Below are 12645 nucleotides of genomic sequence, written 5' to 3'. Positions count from 1 at the left end.
TCATCTCGGCTGGGACTTCAAAGACACCACAACATCTGGGTCAGGGTGGCGAGGGGCTGGCGGCCATCGCGGCTGGGTCGTTGGGTCTCAGCTGGGTGCGCTCCGTGGAGGCACCACAGCTGTCCCTGCTGGGGCAGCGAGGAGACCGTGGCCATCGTGGCTGGGGCGCTGGTGGTCTGTGATGGGTGAGAGTGTTGAGGTCCGTGCCCAGGGGTCCCCGCTGCCGTCCCCCATCTCTCACTCGCCCCTCCCAACTCGCTGGTCCCGCCCACTGCCTGCGTTGTGTGTGTGCACACTCCCTTTCGCCTCTGCAAACGCCCTCTTTGCGACCTCGCTGCAACCCCCCTCTGGCCTGTACATCTGCCCGACCCTGCCAACTGCTGCGTGCGTGCGTACAAGCCCTCACCCACCCCGCCGCTGCGATGGTACAGTCCCGTCCCGCCTTGAGCGCGCCTCGCGCCTGTTTCCATGGGGACGCAGCGATGCCTGCCCGCGGAGGCGCTGATTGGCCGCGCGCGGGGGCGGAGCGCGCGGAGCCACCGCCCAATCGGAGCCCACCAGCCCCTGGCCGCGCCCCGGTGCTGGGCGCGGCTTCCGGCGCGGGCGGTGCAGGCGGAAGCGGCCGAACATGGCGTCGGGCGGTGCCGGCTCCCGCTCCCCCTCGCCCGCCCTCCACCAGCCCCCGCCCTTTCCCGACACCCGCGGCGGCGGCGCGGCCGACAGCGACACGGAGGGCGAGGACATCTTCACCGGCCCCGTGAGTGGCGGGGCGGGCGGGGGCTTTGGGTATGGGAAGCTTCCTGTGGTTAAAAAAGGGTGAGGGAACATCCAAAACCTCCCTGCAGAAAAGGGGAGGGAGGTGGTGTCGCTGGGCCGTTGTCCTGGGGGGCTTGGGGTCAGCCCCATCCACAAGGCCGCCCCAGGCGCCATGGGGGGTCTGCAGAGGAGGCTGCTGTGTGGGAGCCGGGGCTACGGAGCAGGGACTGCAGAGTGGTTCGTGCCAGGCTGAACTGTGCCTCCCTGGGTTATAACTTGTCTATTCTTGCAGAACCCAAGCAGCTCAAAGGAAACTGAGATGTCCTTGCACGGCTGGGACACGGGGCTATGGCAGCTGCCTGTGACTTGGTCCTCTTAGATCGGGGTCTGAGTCGCTCAAGAGGCCTTGCCAGTAGCCGTTGCTCAGTGCCTTTGCAGCAGAGCTGTATGGGAAAGAGCCCTGTCTGCCTCCCCACAGTGTCAGCTTTTGATCCCTCGAGGGTGCTGGTATAGCTGATGTGGTGCTTGCTGGGGGCTGAACCCCCATGCTACAGGAATGGTGTGACAGGAGGCATCCAGCGTCCCCTGCTTGCGGTGGGGAGGGTCACCAGTGCTTCCATGACCTCCTCTGCTGTGTGGCAGTGCAAGTGACCACAGGACAGACTGTGGAGGCTTGGTGGCACTTGTTCAGCAAGGCAGGTCACTATGGGGCTGTGCAAATCCCCTGCTGGCGAGGGAGGTGGGAATGGGAAGGGTTTTGGCACTTTTCCCCGTTTCCAGCAGTCTCCTGTATGTGAATCCCTGGTTGCTGAAGGCCACTGACATTTGTTCCTGACAGTATTGGCTGGCTGCACTGGTGTTTGCTCCAAGCAGCGACTGGCTGGCAGGAAGAGAGTTACAACGCTGGCCAGTGCTTTCCCAGTGTGAAGCCCTCTCCAGCCAGCTGCTGGCCTCTGGTTCTTGGGTTTAGCATCTGCACAAAGTGAGGATCTCTGAGAGAGGGGCTGTGGAAGCTGGCTCCTCCAGTGGGCTTGCTGCTGGAACGCTGCAGCTGCGAGGGTTGGTTTCCCAAGCTCTGTGAGCTGAGGCTGCTGGTCACATTTCCGTGATGGCTGGCACCGTGGCCTGTGCCTGCCTCACCCAGGTGTTTTCCTGCTGGCAGGGTGGACAGAGTTGGCTCTCCAGGAGCCTTTTCCTGCCTGCAGTTTCCTTGCCCTGGTGGTCTCCCAGGGCTGGGCACGGGGAGGCCTGGAGCAGGAGACCATGGGAATCTGCCTGCTGTTGGCACAAAGCTGGAGCTGCCTCTGCCTGGCTCCGATGGAGCTCTGCTCCTGGTGCTGCCCTGGTGTCCTTGAGACGTGATCGCTCCGCAGCAGGGAACAAAGCAGACTGGGGAGACATGGCTGGATTCTGCCGTGCGTGGGACTGTGAAGATAAAACTCTCTCATCAGTCTGGGCAAAACTGAGCAGTAGTTGTGTGTTTTGAAAATAACAAGGGACAGCGCAGCCCTGACCTTGCAGGAGGAAGGTGCTGGTTCCTCTGGCTGGCACCACAGCACGGTGATGGTCCTGAGCTTCTCGGGACTTCTGGAAGGTGCATTGGACAGCTGGCTGCTTTGTGGCAGAGGCAGGCTACCAGAGTGGCCAAGTCCCCCCTGCTGTCGGCTTTTGCACAAATAAAGTGGCCTTTGTGGTGTGGGAGTCTGTGAAGCTAAAGCAGCTTATCAGTGCCTGCTGCTGTTCTTGGAGCAACCATCGTAACTGATGCCTGGCTCTTCCTTGTGACCCAGCAGCTTTGCTTGTCTGTCTGCCCTTGAGTGTTAGCAAAACATTTTCTGGGAAGTGGGGCAGTTGGGCTGTTGAGACAGAGCTGCCCAGCTGCCAGCATCCAGGTGTTGACAGTGCTCTGTCTGGGTCAGACACAAATACACACAGAGATGGAGTTCATCTGTGCATGAAAGTTGGGTTCCTGTGTGAGCGCAGCCCTCCCTAGGGTTGCCAGTGCTTCTAGCATGGAGTCTGCTTCCCTGGCAGAAGCATCAGGCTTTCACTTGGCAAATAGGGAGCTTTTGCCTGCACGCGTGATGGTCAGAGTGCGCTGAGTTGGCCTCGGAGAGGGTGGATGTTGTGTCCTGGGCTGCTCTAGAAGAGGCTGCAGCTCTTCTGTGGTAGCAGATGGAAAAGTGGTTTCAGTCTTAGAAACTGAATTTAAGGCAAACTGAGAACTGGTCACAAAAGCAGAGAGCCTTGTTCTGTGCTGAAGAGCTGGGAAACTTCAGAGCCCACCTTCCTTTGTCCATTTAGAGTGGGTGTTCTTTACCAGCTTGAAGAACTCCTGCCGAAGCAGAGGATCTGAATGAGACCCGGTAACCATGGTAGTGGCAGCTCTCTTGTTGGTGAGGCCACTGTGGTGACAGCCCCCTTGTTGGGTTGGACTCCATCTGAAGGTCAGTCTGGAGGACTCTGTGGTTCTAGGTGTGAAGTTTGCTTGGGTCCCTGCTCACCACTCCATCACTAGCAAACGTAGCTCCAGCCTGTAACTGTTCTGATCTGACTGGGGGTGGTCCTAGCTTTCTTCTCCAGGAAAACATCCTAAAACATCCGAGTACTCACCATTAAATGGGACTGATCTTCTAGGTAACCAAATATTTGGACCCATCTCAAGCAGGAGCTGTGTTAGCACCGCTTTGCTCCTTCAGGAGCAGTGGAAGCCGATGAGGTTTCCATGTTGGAGAGAGCACTCTGGATGAAGCCTGTCAGTTTGGAATCACTGCTACAAGTGCTCGATTTACTCCCTGTCAGAGAGCTGTTCTGTTCTCAGCAATGATGCTAAATAATAGTGCTTGCTGTCCAATCCCTACTTGGAATAACTCACCCTTCCTTGTCTGCCTGCAGAACGAGGGGTGATTTGTGGTGCCCACATCTGTTGTGCTTGCCTGCAGCGGGAATACTAGAACAGCTCTGCCGTCTGGTGTGGTGGGATGATTGGTGTCCAAGCTCTCGGGTGGGTGTTCACCTCACCCCCCAGGCCTGTTCCCAGCAACTCTTCTGGTCCTGCCAGTAAAGCTGCCAGCCCAAGTGGCTGTGTTTGCAAGTCCTGGCCCTGAGGCTCGTGGATGGCTTCTCACAACTGTGCTTATGTGCAAGGTTCTGCAAGCATTGCATTGCAAACACCAAGGGCTGCATCTGACTTGAGTCCAGCTACAGCAGCCTTGTCTCTGCTGTGAGGGGGCCTTTGGGAAGGGGACGTGTGTCTCTGCAAAGCTGGTTTCCAGGAGTGCCTGAACCCCTCCATCACGCCTTGGAACTCACTACAGTTCCCTGGTGCTGCCCACCTGCGGTGTTGGTGCTGGCATGCAGCCTAGAAATGGCATGGCTGGATGTGTTACAGGTGCTCTGAGCAGGAGCATGTGCGTGTACTCTGCTGCCTACTGCTCCCAACTCCTGTGGCTGAGGAACTGGGGCTGTGACCTTGGCCTGGGGCTGGCATGTCCCGCTGACCTGCTGGCTGCTGCTGTTCTCCTAAAAATCAGCGTTGAAACTATCTCTGAGGTTCCAGGTGACACTTGGTGTCCTTAATGGCTTGGATGTTTTGGTGTAGCCTTGCTGGCAGAGATTGTAGGATGGCTGCACCATCCCTAGAGGGGTTCAAGGCCAGGTTGGATGGGGCTCTGAGCCCCCGATCCGGTGGGAGGTGTCCCTGCCCCTGGCAGGGGGTGAAACTGGATGGGCTTTGAGGTCCCTTCCAACCCAAACTATTCTGTGATTCCATGAAGGGTGGGTGGGAGGGAAGCAGCCTGGGATGTCCTCTGGCCACTGTTCTCACGTGAGACATACAGTGGCAACCGTGTGTGGCAGTGGTTCAGAAGGTGATCTGCGTGGTCCTCCAGTCTCTATTCCTCAGTGTAACCTCTGGTTTATGTGCTTTTAATTCTCCTGCAGAGCAAGCCCACAGCACTGAAAAAAGAATCTCCTGTCCCTGCGAGCAGCATCTCCAAAGAGAATGGGGTTCGCATAGAGCAAGATGACCAGGACTTATTTGCAGGTGAGTCTGCATCTGCTGGGTGTTTGTTGGGATCTCCAGGCTGGGAGTGAGCTGCTTTTAGACATGAACCACAAGTCTGGGATGGTTCTAGACTATTGCAGGGCTTTACCTCCAACTCGTGTTCCAGTCCGCTGTGGGAGCACTGAGCTCTGGGGGTGTTTTTAGGAAGGTCAGAGTTGCCTCCTCCAGGTGTCCAGCATAATCACGTGGCTGGATTAATCATTTGGAAGCTGAAAAGGATTAAAATGGGTTTTGCTTTCGTTTTGGCACCTTAAGCTGTAAGGTGGCGAGCATCTCCTCAGAGTTAGAAGGCTTTCATTGCCTACCTTCTCCTCCCTCCATGCAAGTGGAGGAAGCATCTCTAGCAGAGATGGGGCCGTTCCTAAGGAACAGGAGATATTAACACCCCTCAGCAGGGGAAGACAAGAGGGTCAGGGCTCCCTCAGCCCAGCATGGTGGGACACCCCTTGTGGAGTCATCAGAGAGTTGGTTCTGGAGATGCCTGCTCTTCTTTTACTTCCTCTGGGTGGAGAAGCATACTGGGAAGGCACCTGCTGTGTAAAAATCCAGCTCAGCTTTGACTGTTCTAGTGTGCAGCTTCTCTAGCATGCAGCATGGAGAGGATGTGTGGCTCCTACTGGAATAAGAAGTTCATTGGATTAATGTTCTCCATCAGGGTTGATCAGATGCTCTTACTGCAGGGAAGATGCATGAAGTTGTGCTCTTCCCAGTGCCTGCAAGTGTCCTCCCTTTCCCAGTGCTTTCAGGTGTCCTCCCTATGGATTTTTTCTTGCTAACTAAGCCTGTTGTTATCCCTAGATCCCATGCACCTCTCCAAGAATGTTGAAATCACCTTTCCAGAAACTGAAAGTAGAGGCTGATCCTTGCAAACTTCTTTTGACAGATGCCACCGTCGAGCTGTCTCTAGACAGTGCACAAAACAACCAGAAGAAGGAGCCGGCCAAAGCATCCGATCCTGCCTCCTCTTTAGAAGTAGCTGCAAGTTCTTCTTCCAGAAACTCTCCAAAGAGCTACGAGGAGGTGAGAATTGCTTTGAGCTTTCCAACTTGCCCTGCTGGCTCCGGACTGTAATCAGGAGGAACCCATCTGTTTACTTAGTTGTAAACACACCTCTTAAATTATGCAGTTACATTAATTGGCATTTGAGTGCCCTGGCTTGTATCAGTCTCAGACTGATGGCCTGAGATACTGTTGAAGTGGAGCTTGGGTTAGCCTGACAGTGTTCTTGCTGGTGTGGTGGTCCAGGCTGCTTCCAAAGCTGAGATATCACACAGCTGATCTGGTCCTGGGGATCTGAGTTCCGACTCGGACCTCTAGCACGCTGTTTTGCTGCAGTTGGTGTAACTGTTCTTGTGTGTGTTTTTAGAATAAACAGTGACGTGAGAGTGCAGAGTCCTCAAGTGGAACTTTTATTCTGGCTGCTGAGCCCAGTCAATCAGATGGTACTTGGCCTAAATCTCTTCTAGTGAGACAGGAGCTATTTTGGAGACAAGGAAAGTGTTGTCCTTGCTCTCCATTCCCATGTGCCTGCACAGCACAACCGACCTGTGTGGCTTCAGTGTATTGCGCTGTTTAAAATGAGAACTGAAATCACAATGTAGAAGAGCCCAAAGGGAACTGTCTTGTGTGGAGCTGAGCCCGAGCTCTGAGGCTCGTGGCTGAGCAGTTTGTACATCAGCCTGTGCAAACCATGGTGTAGTAAAGGCAAATGCTATTTGGAATCCTTGGAACATGTAGCTTGGGCTCAAGTGAGAAGCTCAAGCGCTTTATAGAACAGCCTTGGCCAGGCTGAAGTGCCAGAGATACCTTGGCTCTGTCCCAGGCTCACTGTAATATATGGGACTTCATGGTTTGGGGTGGACTGAAGCCTGGATTTCTGGTTTTAACTTGCTGTCCTTGTGTACTTACTCTAAACAGCTGGAAGAGGAGGAACAGGAGGACAAATATGAGCTGACCATAGGAGTGAGTGACCCAGAGAAAGTTGGTGAGTTAACGTCCTGTCCCGTCCTGTCCTGCATGGGGAGGCACAGTCAGACAAGCCAGACTTGGCCATGGGACTGAATGCAGCTATCGCCTCTGTGTGCCACAGCTCCAGTTCTCCAGTGTATCTGCAACCACAAATAGGATCCTGGAGGAATGCCTCCAAGACTTCTTCCAGCATCTAGGAGAAATGAGGCTACACAATGCAAAATGCCTAGGTTGCAAACAAGTGAGGCAGAAGCAGGTTCTGGAAAGGCAGGGACCTCAAAGGCAGGGAGCCAGGAGCATTTTTTGTGGAAGGATGAAACGTGAATCTTGCATTATCAGAGCTTGGTGTCTGAAACTGTAGTCACTTGGCCTCTGGGCAGCACTGTCCTGTGTGCAGGTGGCAGATGTGAGGCAAGACTGCCTTAACCTAAAACTGAGTGTATTTTAACATGCTCTGGCACCTTCCCTGGCAGCTGTGCTTGCTGGGGAAGCAGTTCTGGCTTCAAACTGAGAAGGAAGAGGGTTTCCCTGTGTTGAAAGTGGAGGTTAGAGGAACTTGGCTGGCTACAAGGCTGTACCTGGAGTGCAAAGGTCCCAAGGCAACATCTGATCCAGCCAGTGGAGCAGCCTCACGTGTGGCAGCTTGTTCTGCCTCTGTGGCTCAGGATCTGTGGAGCAGGGGGGTGCACTGACTTGCACATTAGAGGTGAATTAAGGGTGAGATCAGACCTCTGAGGATGCTTCTCGGTTGGACTACCAGGTAAACCTCCCTCTGGCAAAGGGATTTCTGTGTTAGCCAGAGAAAGCTGCCTGTGATGTTCCGGATTCTGTCCACATGCAGCTAGGGGCCATCTGATATGTGTCCCCTGAATAAACCGCTTCATGTGCTGTACAGTCGCCGAATTGTTGTTGCTGAGCAGATGCATGGAAACGGCCCAAGCGCTGTCAGTGTAACAGGCACCTGATTGTCGGTGCTGGCTGCCTGAGGAAGTGAAAGGGGAGATGAGCAGTCAGGTTGGGGAATGCAGCCATGGTCCTGCAGCATCTTGCCAGCACCGACAATCAGGTGCCTACGAAGATCAAGGGCTCTGTTGGGTTAAAGACTGGAACCACTGAGGCAGGCACAGGCCGGGGCGCTGCAGGAGCCTTGTGCTTTGCATTCATGTGGTGGTGGAAAGTGCTGGTCTTGTGATCCTGAAACCTCATTTCTGTTTTCCATAGGGGATGGTATGAATGCGTACGTAGCCTACAAAGTGTCAACACAGGTATGTCTAATGCATTGCCTCTGAGGTGTGTGTCATTATTATTCCATGACTGAAGGCAGCTGGACTCTCCTATCTCAGCCAAGCCAGTGGTAACCTAAATAGAGAGGAGGTCTGAATGCCTTATTAGATGGATTCAGAAGTTATATTCCTACTCTACAGATCAAAGGATGAACCTTGCCGAGAAATAGGTTTTGAACCTCTTGGAAAGGAGGCTGTCTCTTCAGCCAGTTACCTCTTTGTAGTCCTGGCAATGCTCAGTGTCGGAAAGAGCAGCAGGAATGGGATCTGTTAGGGAGAGACACCAAGGCTGTTGCCAGTGGTTCTGTGCTGACGGTTGCAACAGATTAAACTAACCTGAACTCTGCTCTGGCTGAAGAGCTGCTGCTGTAGATGGTTTCATGTCAGGTTCTCCTCTCCTGAGCTAGTTGCAAGGAATTGAACCTTCTGCAGCTGCTGCCCTGCGTGGAGCTTCGGGATGCTGCTCTGAGCTTTAGAAAAAGCTGTTCCTACCTGTACAGCGTCTGTGGGACTACAGGGATCCTGTGGACTGGAGCTGATGTGTGTGAGGGGGTAGGAAACTTGTTAGCCTCCTCTCCTGCTCTGCAAACACAGCCAAAAGCCACTGATGGCCCCTTAAGGTGGTAATGTCTGGCCTGACAGCGGTTTGAGTTCCTGTGGGGAGCAGGGATGATGGCCTGTGGGAAGCAGGGATGATGGGATTAGGCAGTAGGCAGAGCTTACCAAGCAGCCTGTGGCTGCAGTAACAGCTGCTCTGTTATTTAGAGGGATTTATGCTGCTGTTGAGTCCAAGGAGAGCTGCTAGGAGCTAAGCTGCTAAAAAGCTAGGCTGAAACTTGCTCTGTTCTTTCCTCACACTTTGCAGAGCTCAAGCTGTCCCACTTCACCACAGAAGTAACAGCAGATATTGCCAGCAAGGCTGTGCATGCAGGGGTGAGCTTCCCTGGGTAGATCTGACCCTAGTCTTGTCTCTTCCCTCAGACGAGCATGCCAATGTTCAGGAGCAAGCAGTTCTCAGTGAAAAGGAGATTCAGTGACTTTCTGGGTCTCTATGAGAAGCTGTTGGAGAAGCATGCCCAGAATGGGTTCATCGTTCCTCCACCGCCTGAGAAGAGTCTCATAGGTGAGTGGCAGATGTGCAGAGCAGCTGAACTGGTCCTTCCACTGTGAGCTTTATGCCTGAAGGACAGGCTTGCCTGTGGCCTTAAAGCTGAGAGGGAAGCTACACAGCAGCCCTGGGAGGCAGGAGTGGAAAATAATCTGGGTTCTGTGGCATAGACAACACCCTGGTTCCATACGTGGAGCTCTGGATTTAAAGCCTTGTTTGAGTTCACAGATGCCTCCACATCTGCTTGATATAAAAGAGTAAAACCTTATCTGCCGCGCTGCCGCTGAGTGGCTGTTCACTTCAGTCCAGACCTGTGACCCTTTCAGTCTTGCCTGTGTCTTTTTCGGATGTCGGCTTCTGATGGGTGTTGGGCATAAGCAGATGTTAAATTTCTAAGTAGCTCTTGCTGATGCAAAGTGAAATCCCTCTTATACAATGCCTCTCCTCTACTGTCACCCTGATTGTGCTCATTCATTAATTGAGTCTTCCTCCTGTGCTAGGAATGACCAAAGTGAAAGTTGGGAAAGAAGACTCCTCCTCTGCAGAGTTCCTAGAGAAAAGACGGGCTGCTCTAGAGAGGTACAGGCCCCAGCAGCTATCCCCTCATGCGAGGGGCCTCTGACCTCTCCTCCCTACGCCAGAAAAGCCATCTGCTTCCAGGTTTGAAGCCAGCCTGGAGACTGTCAAAGAGCTGCAGCTGCAGAGAATTGCTTTGACTCTAAAACAATCTCCTGCTTCAAAAGGCCTGGATGGTATTTGGCCCAGATCAGACCAAATTCCATTGGCAGGGCAGGGAGGGAACTGAACTGTCTCAGACGCCCAAAAATATGGATTTTAAGTAGTGGTGCAAATAGTGCAGACCAGGTGAGACACAACTCAATCTCTAACTCGTGGGTGAATGAGAACAGTAGAATGAGTTGGGCCTGAGATCCAGCTACTGAGCTGCCCTTTTGGAGTAAACTGCGAGCACGTTGCAGCTCGTGGGGATGGCTCGCAGCCAGCTTTGCAACAAAGTAACTCTGGGTGCATTCCTCTTTACAGGTACCTACGGAGAGTGGTCAGCCATCCAACAATGCTGCAGGACCCTGACGTCAGGGAGTTCTTGGAAAAGGAGGAGGTCAGTAGTGCAGAATAACATAGCTACAAGTACCTTGGGAGTATAGAAGGAAAGAGTGCACATGGAGTTAGTGAGACATCATGCTTCAAAGCCTACTGAGAGGCAGCAGGACGCCATAAGAGCTCTTAACCAGTGGTGACAAGAACAGAACTCTCCTCTGCATGTCTAAGCACTGTATACTCATAACAAAGCTTTGGCCTGGCTTACTGTTCATCATGGTGGTGTTTGAAAAGCACAGGTAGTCTTTGTTCTCTGAAATTCATGATGGGAGTTGTAGCCTGCAGTTTGGAGGTGAGGGAGGTCCCTGATAGCTCGGGTGTCAAGGGAGCACTGGTTCTGTACTGAACCATGCTCCTGCAAGAGAGAGCATGACCATGCCCACTATGTATCCCGAATTGGAGGAATCAGTCTTAAAGAGACTGAGCCCTGGGAAAACCTAGAGGGAGTGATTCCAACACTAACGCTGTGCTGGAGGGCTCATGGTGTAGCAGCAGACATCATGGAAATGCCTCACTTTGCCTGCCGGGCGGATGCAGGTCCTATCTGGAACGAAACAGTTTGTGGCTGTGTAGAGGGTTTAGGAACTCATCTGTTTGAAAACCACTCCAATCCTGTTATTTGAAATACTGGTATGAGCTAAATGTCTTTGGAATTAGTAAGGAGATCAGCTCTGCTTAAGGTTTGCTATGGCGGCCATCCATCCCGGAGCAGAGGCCTCGCCTGTCAAGGGATCCACACAGGAATACAATGCCATCGTGGTGGCTGTTTGCCCAGCTGCTTTTGTTGTCTGACAAAGCAAACTTCTCTGTTTCTTTATAGCTACCAAGAGCAGTAGGCACCCAGACCCTGAGTGGAGCAGGAATACTGAAGATGTTCAACAAAGCTACGGATGCTGTCAGCAAAATGACCATCAAGATGAATGAATCGGACATAGTAAGTGTGTGGACACCTCTGGCTGGCCTCGTCCTTGCGCAGAGCTTGCCAGCTCGTCCCCCAGCTCAAGCTCTGGGAGCAGGATACAAGGACAGCCCTGTCAGCGATGCAGTCTGTGGGAATCAGCTCTGGATTTATCCATTTCAGTGGTTCGAGGAGAAGCTGCAGGAGGTGGAGTGTGAGACCAGCGGCTGGCGGAAGCTGCACGGTGTTGTTGAGATGCTAGTGAACCACAGGAATTGGTGAGGAGGTGTGGCACTGCCTTCCTCTGTAGCTTGGTCAATAGCAGTGGAAACCTCAGGCAGTGCATGGGTGTACTAAGGAGCATCTCTGAGAAGATTATGGGAGTGCTTGCACTCACTATGAAGGTGTTGGTGTGTGAGTGGTCTCTTCATTGTTGCAGACAGAAGCGGAACGGTAATAATCCCACCTTCTTCTGTCTGGCCCGACAACCTTTGTGTGGCAGTGTTGAAGTGGTGTCCTGCAGGATGGAGGCCTGCTGTAGCAAACCTGAGCAGAGCTGATCTCCTTACTAATCCCAAGCTGTCCTCTGGCAGGGAGCAGGAATGGTTTTCTTTCTCTATGTGTTTTCGATGAATTTCTGCAAAGCAATGCCTGTCCTTCCAACTCGTTGCTTCCCTTCTCCTTCCTGGCTGGAGTTGCCTTAGCCTTCCTCCTCCTGTGCTGCAGAATTGCCAGCTCTGACAGAGACCGTGCTGGTTTCTTCCAGCCAATGTCTTCTGGGGCTACAGGGAAGCAGCTCGGTGGCTGACTTTGGGCTGGGGGCTTTACTTGTGCAGCAATGGGTGTAGCAAGGCCCATTGGCTGACTCTCCTCATTCCTTTCGCTAGAGCTAGCGTTGAACACGAGCCCAGTTTGCAAAGAGCCTGGCCATGCTGGGGAGCTCGGAGGGACAAACACGGCCCTGTCCCGGCATTGTCCCAATTGGCTGAGGGTGGAAGAGAAGATCGAGGCAGCTACACCAGGAACAGGCTAACAATGACTTCTTCCTCCTGGCTGAGCTCCTGGGAGACTACATCCGCCTCCTCTCAGTTGTGAGGGGTAAGCACTTCTCTGGGTCAAGCTCTGCTGCCTATCATGGCACAGTATTTTACGCTTAGCTGTGCCAGGAGGTCTTCTAAATGCAAGCATAGGGTATGAAGTGCCCATGATCTCTCCAGGCAGAGGGCAAAACTTGCATCTTGTTCAGTTGTGCACACATTGGAGTGAGTTAGATTGAAAAAACAAGACCTGACTGTGCTGCTGTTCTCTGAGAAGGAAGTGGAGCAAGTTGCACAGCTCGTAGGTGACCTTCAGCCCTTCCAGAGGTGAAGGCTGCAGCTACTGTGGAAGCTGTGAGCTGGTCAAACAGTGATCTGGGTGTTGTAAATAGATACTGCCAAGCACCTGCTTG

The 12645-nt window shown here is 53.3% G+C and overlaps 1 protein-coding gene across 1 annotated transcript; it reads left to right on the top strand.

Annotated features, from left to right (window-relative positions):
• The first annotated feature begins 590 nt into the window (after window positions 1–590).
• SNX1 (sorting nexin 1) lies at window positions 591–12292 on the top strand. Its single transcript, XM_054077868.1, has 11 exons — window positions 591–757; window positions 4699–4801; window positions 5706–5842; window positions 6740–6806; window positions 8012–8055; window positions 9055–9196; window positions 9682–9760; window positions 10223–10298; window positions 11118–11231; window positions 11379–11470; window positions 12081–12292. The coding sequence occupies exons 1-11, from the start codon at window positions 629–631 to the stop codon at window positions 12226–12228; spliced, it is 1131 nt and encodes a 376-aa protein (XP_053933843.1). The 5' UTR covers window positions 591–628; the 3' UTR covers window positions 12229–12292.
• Window positions 12293–12645: the final 353 nt, after the last annotated feature.

This window comes from Cuculus canorus, chromosome 12, assembly GCF_017976375.1.
Source record: "Cuculus canorus isolate bCucCan1 chromosome 12, bCucCan1.pri, whole genome shotgun sequence".
Classification (NCBI taxonomy): domain Eukaryota; kingdom Metazoa; phylum Chordata; class Aves; order Cuculiformes; family Cuculidae; genus Cuculus; species Cuculus canorus.
Note: the sequence above shows the minus strand (reverse complement) of the source record. Positions and strands in the feature narration are given on the sequence as shown.